Genomic DNA, 12,248 nt, shown 5'->3' on the forward strand with positions numbered 1-12,248 from the left:
TGATTCCACTCTCGTCGTATCTGTCTTCCCCACCGTACTATATCTTGTATGTTACAGAGATCTCTTATTTCGTCGTTCGGTATTTTGTCTCTCAGTATCTTCCCAGTTATTGACCTCAACGTTCTCATTTCTGATGTTCTCAGTATCCTCTTGGTTTCTACCGCGTACGTCATGATCCGTCTTACACATGATTTGTATATGCGTACTTCCCTTCCAGCCTCATATCTTTATTTCTCCAGATGGCATCCCTCAGACGTGGCAACATGGCATCAAATGGCATAGGCACGTTGGAAAATGTTCCTAAGCCAAAGTCCTGTAAAAAGTGTAAAAAGAATGTTTTAAATGGTGTAAAGTGCAGTATTTGTGAAAGCTGTTTCCATACTGGCTGTGCAAGAAGTCTTAGTGCAGTTACGTTTATTACTGACGATGTAGTCACATGTACTCCGACAGCGGTAACTACCGACCTAGACCAGGCATTTTACGATGCTGTGGAAACTCAAGGAAGTAGGCTAGTTGACTAACAGGTATTTACATATATATTTAAACAAAAAGATGTCATAATAATTGAATTAAGACATCCTGATACGTAATTGGCTTTATTTGCTTGCTTTCGGACGCTCTCTTTAACATCTCCATAACTACATATTCCGACACCCAGATATTCGAATCTCGAGACTTGTTCAATTAGTTTGTAGTTAATTACTAATTTGCATCTTATGGGTTCCCTTGACACTACCAGGCATTTTGTCTTAGCTGTTGATATTTTCATGCTGTAGTTCTTCGCCACTGCATTGAAAGTTTGTGCCATTCTCTGTAGGTTTTCCTCGTTATAGGAGATTAAGATTGCGTCGTCAGCATAACAGAGGATTTTTATTCGTTTTTCTATTCTGCCATCTTATATCCTTTTCCAGTACCTAGCTTTAATGTTTGTTATGATTTTGTCCATTACTAAATTATAAAGCAATGGGCTCAAGCTATCTCCTTGATTCCCGAGTTGATTTCTACTTCCGATGAATTTAGGTAGTTCATAATTACAAAAATAATATTTTTAACTTGTATTTTTGAGCAGTAAAAATGGTTATTTTTTGTTTTTTATTCAGTTTTAAACTGCTTATAACTGTAAAACCATCAACTTAGAGAAAAATTACCAAATACTTTTTTGTTTCGAATGATCCAAAAAATCTAAAATAATATACCTATACCCGGGCCGATTTTGTTTTTATTTATAAAAAAATCATTTTAATTACATATTAATAACATATTTATAGCCAGGACAAAATTATATCGGGCACCCTTGTTTTTTTTATATTTTTTAATATACTAAATTACATGTCCATTAATTTTTATCCATTAAACAGGTCGGTGTGGAGGTCGACCTTATTTCTGATCCTCTACTAATAAAAATTACCTATAGAGGGCCGTTTGGAATACCTCCAGCAATACTGTTGTTCGGCTAGGTCTCTTAGTTCGTTCCTTTTGACTTTTCCAGAAGGTGTTAACGGTATACTATCGACAAACATCACTCCACCACGCAACCTTTGCTTATCTTGAACTCTTTCTTCAATATACTTCGCTATATCTTCTTCGGTTACTTTTCCTTTGTATTCATTTTCCAGAACTACTATCGCCATAGGATGGTCGCCATCTTCTTCGTGCTTTCTTCCTAAAATATGATTGTAATTGTGACCAATTTGTATTATAATTCATGCTTATAAAATTTAATATTTTATTATTTAAAATTATTTAATAATAGTGTTTTAACCCACGATTATTTTCGCCAGAACTATTTATTGATTACTATACGTGTTTGCAGATCTAATTTTCGCTGGCTACTGAATACTACTAAAAATACAAAACAACTCCTCACAAGAAATACCTGATTGTGGGGAACACAAAAATGTCTATAGTCGAGGAAATGAAGCTGAAAAAATGGCAAAACCTCGCAATTTTTTCGTCCAGCATCGATTTGTACAAAAATTTGGGATTAGGCTCATTACACCCTCTAGTTCATTTTCTATGAGCCGTTGTACGCTTTTGGTCTTTTAAGGGTGAAAACTACCCCTAATTGTAAAAAATTATAAAATAACATTTTAAACTTTAATATTGTCAAAACTTGGTTCTTATTAGTTACATAATGATTGTTTTATGCTTTAAGATATACGATCATAATATTTCAATCCTTAAACCACCCTTGTTGGAGCTATATAAAAAAAATTTACTTTTTCTAAAAGAATAATTTCGGCTTGCATCGATTTACATAAAAATTTGGGATTAGGATCATCTCACCCTGTACTTCATATTCCATATCATGCTTAAGGGCGTTGATTATTTTTAGGGGTGTAAACTACCCCTTATTGTCAAAAATTATATAAAAACATTGTAAACTTTAATATGAGTAAAATTTGGTTTTGATTGGTTAAATAATAATTATTTTATGCTTTAGGATAAACCATTTAGAATATCATAATATTTCAACCCTTAAAAACCACCCTTAATAACATTACAGCTTTTATAAGTAGACATTTTAATAGATCTATACAGAAAAAAAGTAGAATTAAAGAATTACAAAAACATTTATTTACACAAAAATACGAATTTACAAATATGTACAAATACAAATAGTTTCTTAGTCATCTTCCAGTATACGAACCGGTTCTGTGGTATTATTTATATTGAAAATTATCCATAAGCGGACTATCCGAATTTTTAGAAAAAAAAAATTAGTTTTATAAACATAGCTTCTTCATTTTTGATGATAAAAAGTTTTTTTCAAAAATAACTTAGCAGGATTTTTGAAGAGTTATAAGACTGTGTAAACAAAATTCCGTAAGATCCCTTAGTTTTTAATTTGGGTGGGTTTAAAGGGCGCGAATAAGGGGGTGTTTGCTCGTAAATAGAGGTTCTAAACAGCTATATCTCGCTAACTGTTCACTGTAATGAAAATCTATGCACCAGGGAATTTTAGTTATGAAAAAAGCTACAATTTAGTAGGCCATCATTTTTTTCATATCTCCAGTATTTTCGGAGATATTTTGAAGTAAATGGTAAAAAATGGGAAATTCCAAAAAATTCACTTTTTATTAAACTCCAATTTTTCTAAAATTAGGCCTTTTAAATAAGTCAAACTTCTTGGGTGTATTGATAATACAAATATAAAAGGAATTACAGATATGTGAAGACCAATTTTTAATTAGGAGGGTAGTTAGGGAGTTGTTTTCACTGATTTTTTCATAAAGAAAACAGGTACCGACTTTTTTTGATCATAAGTCGCTTAATTTTTAGGCTAGAAACTTTTAATTATTATTTTTTGAAAGGTCTAACTGTATACTTGAAAAAGGTTAGTTAAGTTTTCCTCGAAAAAGGCAAAGTTGTTCCGTTATTTTACTTTGAATATTTAGAATTATGCATTTGACGAAAAAAGCTAACTTTTAACATGCCGTATCTCGATTTGTATTGGTCTTAAAGATATTACAGAAAAATAATTTGGTTTGTGTTACTAAAAGATACAATTTTGGTATACACAGTTTTTTTGATTAAATGCATATTTTTCGAGGTATTCTCAAAAAACCCTCTAAAAAAGTCGATTTTTTCATCGAAAAACTGTTACTTTCAAGCGCGAATAACTCGAAAAATATTAGTTTTACGAAGAAAATGTAAAAAACATTTTTTTCTTAGAATTACTTTTTACATCGATTTACATGGTTAATATGTAATAAAAAATTCCCACCCCCGAGATAGGGTGGCAACCACCCCCAAGGTTTTAGCGTACAGCGGCATGAAATAGAAAATGATCCTTGGACTATTCTCTGCCTTTTGTGAAAATTTCAAGTAAATCCATACTGGACGAAAAAATTGCGAGAGAAAATGCTTCACAATTCCACCTTAAAAAACTTAATTACAAAATCGTCATCACTGTCCTTCTCAGAAGCTAACAATAACCGCTTGAGTTGCCTCACTGTTAATTTCCAAATACATACCTACTTTCTAAAGGCAAGGCTTATGATACAAATGACAAATGTTACCCAGAAATAGATATAAAAATGAATGTAATTTAATCCTTTAAGAGATTTCTGGAAACTAATTTACCCAAACTTTAAGAATTACTGATATGAATTTACATCGTAAAATAAAATCGAAAATCAAAATTAACTAAAAAGGAGACGGAACAAATAGTATGTACAAAATCTCGCAAACACATGCAGAGAACTGAAAAAATTGCTGCTCAGAATTATACAAAGACAGCTAAAAAATGCATCAGTCTCAGACTACAAGAGACGAGCAATCAGAAGGATAGAACAAACATTTTACGAGCTTGTTTGTGCTCTTACAGAAATACAGAAGGCTCTTAACAAACTAATAAACAAAAGCACAGAGACCGATAGTATACGAGCGGAGACCCTAAAAACAATGGCCGGTGATTTTATCGACTACAAGGTAAACTAAACTACAGCATTGTACACTATCAAAATTAGTCTATAAAATATATGTACGCAAAGTTCGCAGATAGTGTGCTACTTTTTTATAGACAAAATGGCGCCCGAAAATCGTGTTTTTTTTCAATTCATGCTCAATACCTCTAAAGATTTTAACTTTACACCAAAAACACTCAAATAAAAATTCACCATAATTAAATTCTGCATACAGACGTGTTTTCCCGATTTACTTCGACGAAAATTTTCCCCAAAAAATTCGGGTTTGGACAACAAAATCTTTAATTTTCAATTAAAAATTTGATAAGTAATTAGGTTTGTTCTAGCATCAATTTCAAACGGTTTGAAACCATCAGCGAATAGTCGACCAGCGCGAGTAGAGGGGATAGCACTGGTGACTGTATTATGTTCTCTCACTGACCAACTGTTTGCTAACGGTTTCTGACTAGTTTGACTGTTTGCTAGAAAAACCTATTTTTATCAATAATTAAATAACTTGGTAATATAAAAGCTCCTTTCGTATAGATTATAATTCCAGAAGTCGATGGAAATTGAATGAACAGTTTAGCAACAATTGAATTGTTAATTAAAAAAATACTCATAACATATATTATTATAATAAAAACTATCGATATTACGAGTGAAAATTGCAAAAAATAGCAAAATTTCAATCAAAAATTAGGCTGGAGAAAATGTAATCCCAAAGTTCAAAATCGGTATAGGTACGTTAAAAAAAATGCATTTTCTCGGCTTACCAAGGAGCAATTTTCTTCATTCTTTTTTTGTTCCCAAGTAACTCGAGTAGAGTCATCTAATTAATGCATTATTAAATGTCAAACTTGCTATTGTTTTGTTATAATAGATTAATATATTAATCAGAAAAGAAATCAATATATTTTTTCCAGTTGTAGACTTTTTTTAGAAAAACTTACTACAAGTGTACCTTTTAACGTTAAAAACACAAATATTCTCACTTGAAAGCTGTATAATTATTTAAACAATCTTTTTTTAAACAAATTAAACAATTTTTTATAATAAATAAATTAATTTATTATAACAAAACAAAAGCAACTCTCACATTTAATAATGCATTAGTTAGATGACTCTACTCGAGTTACTTGGGAACAAAAAAAGAATGAAGAAAACTGCTCCATGGGAAGCCGAGAAAATGCATTTTTTTAATATACCGATTTTGAACTTTGAGATTTAATTACATTTTCTCCAACCTAATTTTTGATTGGAATTTTGCTATTTTTGGAAATTTTCACTCGTAATATCGATAGTTTTTATTATAATAATATATTATGTTATGATTATTTTAAAGATATGAAAATTAGTGTGAAGAAAGAGGATAAAAATAAAGAAATGACGGTTTGAAAATTATGATCCTATTGTTTATATCTTTGTCGTAAATGCCGGTCAAATTTGACCGGTTGTATCTCAGGAACCACTCATCACAATTCAACGTTTTTTTCTTTTAGAAGAAGCGTCCTGCCGCTTTTTTCCAATACCGTTTTCATGATTTAATTTAATTTAATATTTCCCGAGATATTCGATTTGTTTATAAGACAAAAAATTGTTTATAATTTTAAAATATTCCTGAGGCCGCTGAAATAGTCTACTTTCAATTCTGTAAAGTAAATTAGATAGGTACAGTGTCGTTTTATACAAAAATCATAGTTAATCTTATGTATCATAATTATTGTGGTTATTATAGCGACCGTAATTTTTTAATTAACAATTAAATTGTTGCTTAACTGTTTATTCAATTTTCATCGTCTTCTGGAATTATAATCTATATGAAAAGAGCTTTTATATTACCATGTTATTTAATTATTGATAGACAATTACTTATCTAAAATTTTAGTTGAAAATTAAAGATTTTGTTGGAAAACCCCGCATTTTCCGGGGAAAATTTTCGTCGGAGTAAATCAGGAATAACATATCTCTATGCAGAAATTTAATTACGCTGAATTTTTATTTGGGTGTTCTTGATGTAAAGTTAAAGTCTTTGAAGTTATAGAGCAAAAATTTAAAAAAACACGATTTTCGGGCGCCATTTTGTTTATAAAAAAAGTAGCACACTATCTGCGGACTTTGCATACCTATATTATTAATATATACAATCATAAGATTCGATTCCAGTAATAAAATTGCTTGTATATAAATAACTTTTCGCAAAAATGGCCTATGCTTCGATAATCTGCCCAGACTAAATATAGTGTAAAAAGAAAGAAAATGCTGGAAGAAATTCGTAATCTAGGTATACCTAAAAAATATATCAGCCTCATAAAGAACCTTATAGAATAGATGGAGAACTGACTCTCCTATTTGACATGAATGTGGGAGTGAAACAGGGAGACGCAGTATCAACCATGTGCTATTCAGCATAGTTTTTGAGGCAGTCATCAGAAAAAGCAATAATACGTAAGTAGGCTAAGCTACAGACGATGTAGCTATCATTAGTAGGAATAAGTAACGACTAATGGAATCATCATCATCACACAGCCAAATTTGTCCACTGTCGGACATAGGCCTCCTCAAGATGTCTTCACCCTTTTCTGTCCTGCGCATCTGCAATCCAGTTTGTCGGTTATTCTTATGTTGTCCGCCATCTGGTAGGTGGTTTTTCACGACTTCGCTTGTCTGCCCTTGGCCGCCACTCCAAAATATTCTTTGTCCATCTGTTGTCTCTCCGTTTTGCGACGTGTCCTGACCATTTTCACTTCAACTTCGTAATGCGTTTTATGATGTCTTCCACTCCAGTTCTTCGCCGTACTCATCTTTTCGTATTCTGTCTCTCAAAGTTAGGCCAAGCATGGATCTCTCCATTTTTCGTTGTGCTACTTGTAATGGTACGTTGTGTACGACTAATGGAAGCGTTCAGGGTCCCCGCTACCATATGTGCAAAGTGTGCAATGCACACGGGCGCAATCCTTTAGGGGCGCCAAAACCGGAGTCAAAAATTGCAAAAAAAAACAAACAAAAAAATAAAAATTAATTTTAAAATAAAAGTTGAGAAATTAAATAGGATTAAGTATAAACACACACGAAATTTTATTAGTATATCAACCAGTTACTGCCGATTCCCATTTGCAAGAACATATCAGAAATCAGGCATTTTAATTTATTTTGTTACGATTTTATTCTTCTTGTTTCATTTTGATATTTTAGTCTACAAATAATAGTCTACTTGCTCACGGTTTTTGCTGTGAATTCTAAAGAACCGCTTATATTGACATGAAATTTGTCATACACATAGCTAACAAGAAAATAAGTGATATTGTGCCGATGTGTGCTGTATCTGGGGATATTCTCGGGGTGAAAAAACATACGTTCAAAATAAGTCCGTAATTGGATAACCTGACTAATTATAAGCAACTTTTGTTCCATAGAGATTTTCACTAAGTCAATACTTTTCGAGTTATTAATCTTGATCTTAATCTTAATCTTAATCTTAATCTTAATCTTAATCTTGAATAAATTCCTTTTTTCCAAATAACTTAAAAATTATTAATGATACCAAAAATTTCAGTAAAAAATTTCAAGCAGTAAAAATAAGGTTTTGCTTTTCTGAATATTTTGGATCTTTTGTTTTTCTGTAAGAGGAAATTGGTTATGGCTGTTCAAAATTTGCATACACTCATGATTAGTGACTCGTTCAAACCCTTATAACTACAGCTTTTTCAAAAATAAACACTTTAAATCGATAAAACTTCAGATCATATAAACACTACCTAAGTAAAGTATCTTGTGATGAAGCGGTAACGATTAATTTCATTTGGGATGCTAATTAGGGGGTAATTTTCACGATTTGTTTACCAAAAAAAAGGGAATTACATTATTTTGAGCGTACCTTACTCTTACTTTTGATATTAAAAAAAAACACCTAAAAAAATAAAAATATAGCTTCTTTTAAACACTTATTTCACATTGAAATATTCGATTTGTAATTTGACGAATAAGAACCTCCTTTTCATTAGCTACAGCTCTGCTTCTATTGGGTCTGCAGACTTCATAAATTACACCATGTTTTTCGATAAGATACCTATATTTTTTTCGATAAAATACTTACTTTTCGAGTTATTTACGAAAATCCGTCTAAACAGGTGTTTTTTTTTTTTTCATTGGAAAATGAACATATTTACTTGCCAATAACTAGAAAAGCATTGACTTAGTGAAAAAACTTAATAAACAGAAAAAAAGTTGTTCAACATTAGTCATTTTATCCAATAGGGAACTTGAACATTTTTTTGATTACATAATAATGTTCAAGTTTTGTATAAAAATGAGATTTCCAAAATTTCACGCTTCAAAAACTCATAATAACTTAGAAGTACAAATTTAAAGTCTTCTTTATTTTAAAATAGTTCAAATGACCCGTGACGTCACAGAGTTTAACTATGTGGTTCCTTTTATGGTTATATATATTTACGTATATTCTTCTTCTTCTTTAGTTTATTGGCCTCCATCTACTTGGGTATTTGCCCAGCTCGTCGTCGGGAAATAAAGGAAAAATACAGTCGGAAAAATGAAAGAATACCCATGAACGAACATATAAAACACGCTGTATTTTCTTGTCCCCGTGTCACAAAGAAAATTGTCGAGTCCCAGCTCGACTGTATAGGCTTTCCAGCACTGAGTCTGTATTCATTAATAGTTTTACATTTCTTTAAATTTGTATCGTCCATAACACATTACATGTTAGCCAAACTTATTTGGGGTTAATTGTTTTACAGCTGGCCTTAATTATAACTTATATATACTCTTTTTTTGGAATTTTAATATTTCATTGACATCATATATTTACATGGCCCTCGCTGTTTTCATTTGATCTTGGATAGTGCTTGACACTTCAATCTTGTATTCCGATCATTGACTTCAAGTTTGACTCAACAGTGGTATAATATTTCATATTTCATTAAGTTTTCTAAATCTCAAATTTTACTCGGTCCATTTCAATAAGTCAATTTCAATTTTTTTCAACAGCTGATACCTAATTAGTACTACAGAGTATGCAACCCACTCTTCAGATGTTAACCAGTACCACATCCAATATCTATGTCCACAAATATTGTCGCCAACCAACATCTTAGCTCACCTCTGACAAGTTTGAATGTGGTAACTGGCTTTCACATTTAACTACAAATAAATAATTTAACAAAAAAAAAATTTTAATAACCTCTCATTTCACCGTTTGCTACTGATACTGTTTTGTCTTGCTTGAGGCCTTTGATCGTTTACAGTTTTTTTTAATGTGCAGCCCAATGTGTAGTGACTGTACATATTACACAGTCACAGTCTCACCAAGTTGTCATCTGTCAGCCATCACTGGATCATTTCCGTCAAGAAAAGTAATACTCCATTACTTCATACTTCATTCTGCCTCCATATTGCAAAATGTAGTACCTCCTGGCACTTTAATTTATCTGTTTTGTCCCTTGTTCAGTGTTTAGTAAGATGTTAATTTAAGTTTGCCAACAAATTATTTATTTTAATTAAATGACATTCGTGGATACCTTCTTTTATTGACGGAGTAAGTCTAGAAACGTTTTTGTACGTTTTATCACATCACCTTTTGTCGAAGTGTCTAACTTTTTCCTCTTCTACAATGGCGTTTTCTTTACTTATTTCAGATGCCCTGAGGATGCTCTAGATAGCGAAAGTTTGGGCAAGATTTAATAAATTCAGTGCTCGATATCTGCCTTTTGACTTTTAAAATACATAAAAAATAGTTTGCAGGTACACCGTATAACGATTCACAAAGCTACAAAAAACTACTTAAAAAGGAAGGAGGAAAGGGGTTATGATACCAAAAGAAGACGAAGGAATATTAATAATAAATATTGTTTGCATCTTTTTCAAAATTTAAAAGAAACATGTTTCAATAAAAACTAAAGTGGCATAATAATATAATCGAAGACTGACTTCGAAGTCGGACAAAAGTCGTAATCGAAGACGGACAAAAACCCATCCAGGGTTAGGATGCCAAAGAAACAAAATGTTTTTAAGGTTTTTATTTTTACATACCTATCACCACAGATTGTCGCACAGCAGGATGATGTGATAGTTCCAGTTCCAAAATTGCAGGCGGAATATGCCAACCTCTATACTTAAGCATTTCTTTCACTCTATCTACTACGTAGAAGTTGCAGTCTTCGTCGTATTTAACGACATCTCCAGTTCTGAACCATCCGTCTTTATCGTATCTATTGCTACAGTCTCTTTGGTAATAGCAATTCATTACCGTTTTTGCTTTGATTAGCAGTTCTCCGGGTTGATTGGCACCAAGGATCTCACGGGTTTCTGGGTCTACAACCTAAAAACATAAATAGTGATTTTAGTTAATTTATTAATTATTAATTAAAACATCGGATTAAATTCGAATGCCATTCGAATTATACAACCATAGATAGCTAGTTGAAATCTGCCTTGAAGGACCAAATGGTTAATTCGAATATAATACAAATTGAATATATATACTTCCAATACTCACTGTCCGAACTTCTCGATAAACGATGTAAAATAGGTATTGTCCTTTTCATGAGCATTTTTCAGTGCGTAACAAATGATAGGAAAAAGGGTAAGTCCGTGATAATACACATTTATGACATTTATTCTAACATGACATTTTAGTTAAATCTGACAGTTGTCACATTTTATTTTCAATTTGGAATAAAAAAAAATCAAATGTGTTTCTTGCATTTATAAAAAGGTATTTTCTTTGATTTGTATAGTCTTATAAATTGGACAGATTATATTTGTAATATTATTATCTAATTAAAAAAATATTTTTTTATTATGGCGCCATCTATAGACAACTAGAATAACTAGCATAAATGTTGTAAATGTCTGTAATCACGGACGTGCCTTTTTTTCTGTCACATACAATTTAATGCGTTAGAAAGAAATCGAAAAACTGTGACGCACTGAAAGATGATCATGAGAAAAACAATAAATTTAAGTGATAGAGTAAATAGACAGAGAGGCAGCACCGAAAAATCTCTCTGAATTTACTAAAGCTAGTTTTTTCACAGTTGATTACCGTGATTGTGTAGAGAAACATACTGCGGTCGGTCAAGCGAAACGTAGAACAGGTGGTACTAACAGCTTGTCAAAGTTGGTTAGCTACGGAGGTAATTAAATCCATTTACTAAGGCTGAAAATCGGTACACACATTCTAAATTGAATATAAATAAAAGTTATTATAGTCGGTAAGCTGTATGACGGGACAGAGCTGGTCAGTCGGCCCCAATGAATGTACAGGGCTATTCACTATCTTTTGACCCCCCTCTAAACTGTTTTATTTACAGAATTAGAAAAAAATGTAAAATTCAAAAGTTATTCGATTTTTAATTATGATTTTTTGACATATATATCGTACTAGTAATGTCATCCATCTGGGCGTGATGACGTAATCGACTATTTTTTAAATGATAATAGGGGTCGTGTGCTAGCTTATTTGAAAGGTTATTCAAAGTTCTCAAAATGATATTTTTAGTGTCAAGTTGACAAATGCCAAAGTTATAATTATTTTTGGATCTCTTACAGAAAATATTGAATTTTGGCGGTTTTTAGTAGATAGTGTGTTGGTTTGTGTTCCCGTTTGGTTTTTTAATATGTTATTTGCAGTTTAGAATAGTTTACTGACAATTTATTTCTTCTGATTAGGTAAGGTATTGGAAACTTCATTATAAGTACTATAGTATTGTATTAAGGTAATATGGACGATAAAATAGGCGGGGATCAGCCCCCGCCTAAACAGGATCCACCTGCTAGAAACGTAATAAACTCAGAAATAGATATAACAAAAAATAA

General features: G+C 31.7%; 1 protein-coding gene across 1 annotated transcript in view; it reads right to left on the minus strand.

The window, feature by feature from the left end:
• Positions 1-343: 343 nt before the first annotated feature.
• The window catches only part of LOC126891863 (uncharacterized), a 100,247-nt gene continuing 88,342 nt past the window's right edge, over positions 344-12,248 (minus strand). The window contains exons 5-6 of the mRNA XM_050661190.1: positions 10,461-10,749; positions 344-1,663 (exon numbers count right to left, since the gene is read on the minus strand). Coding sequence (XP_050517147.1) covers positions 1,395-1,663; positions 10,461-10,749 — 558 coding nt within the window. The 3' untranslated portion in view covers positions 344-1,394. The remainder of the gene's footprint in view (positions 1,664-10,460; positions 10,750-12,248) is intronic.

Source organism: Diabrotica virgifera, chromosome 9 (assembly GCF_917563875.1).
Source record: "Diabrotica virgifera virgifera chromosome 9, PGI_DIABVI_V3a".
In the NCBI taxonomy this organism is placed as follows: Eukaryota; Metazoa; Arthropoda; class Insecta; order Coleoptera; family Chrysomelidae; genus Diabrotica; species Diabrotica virgifera.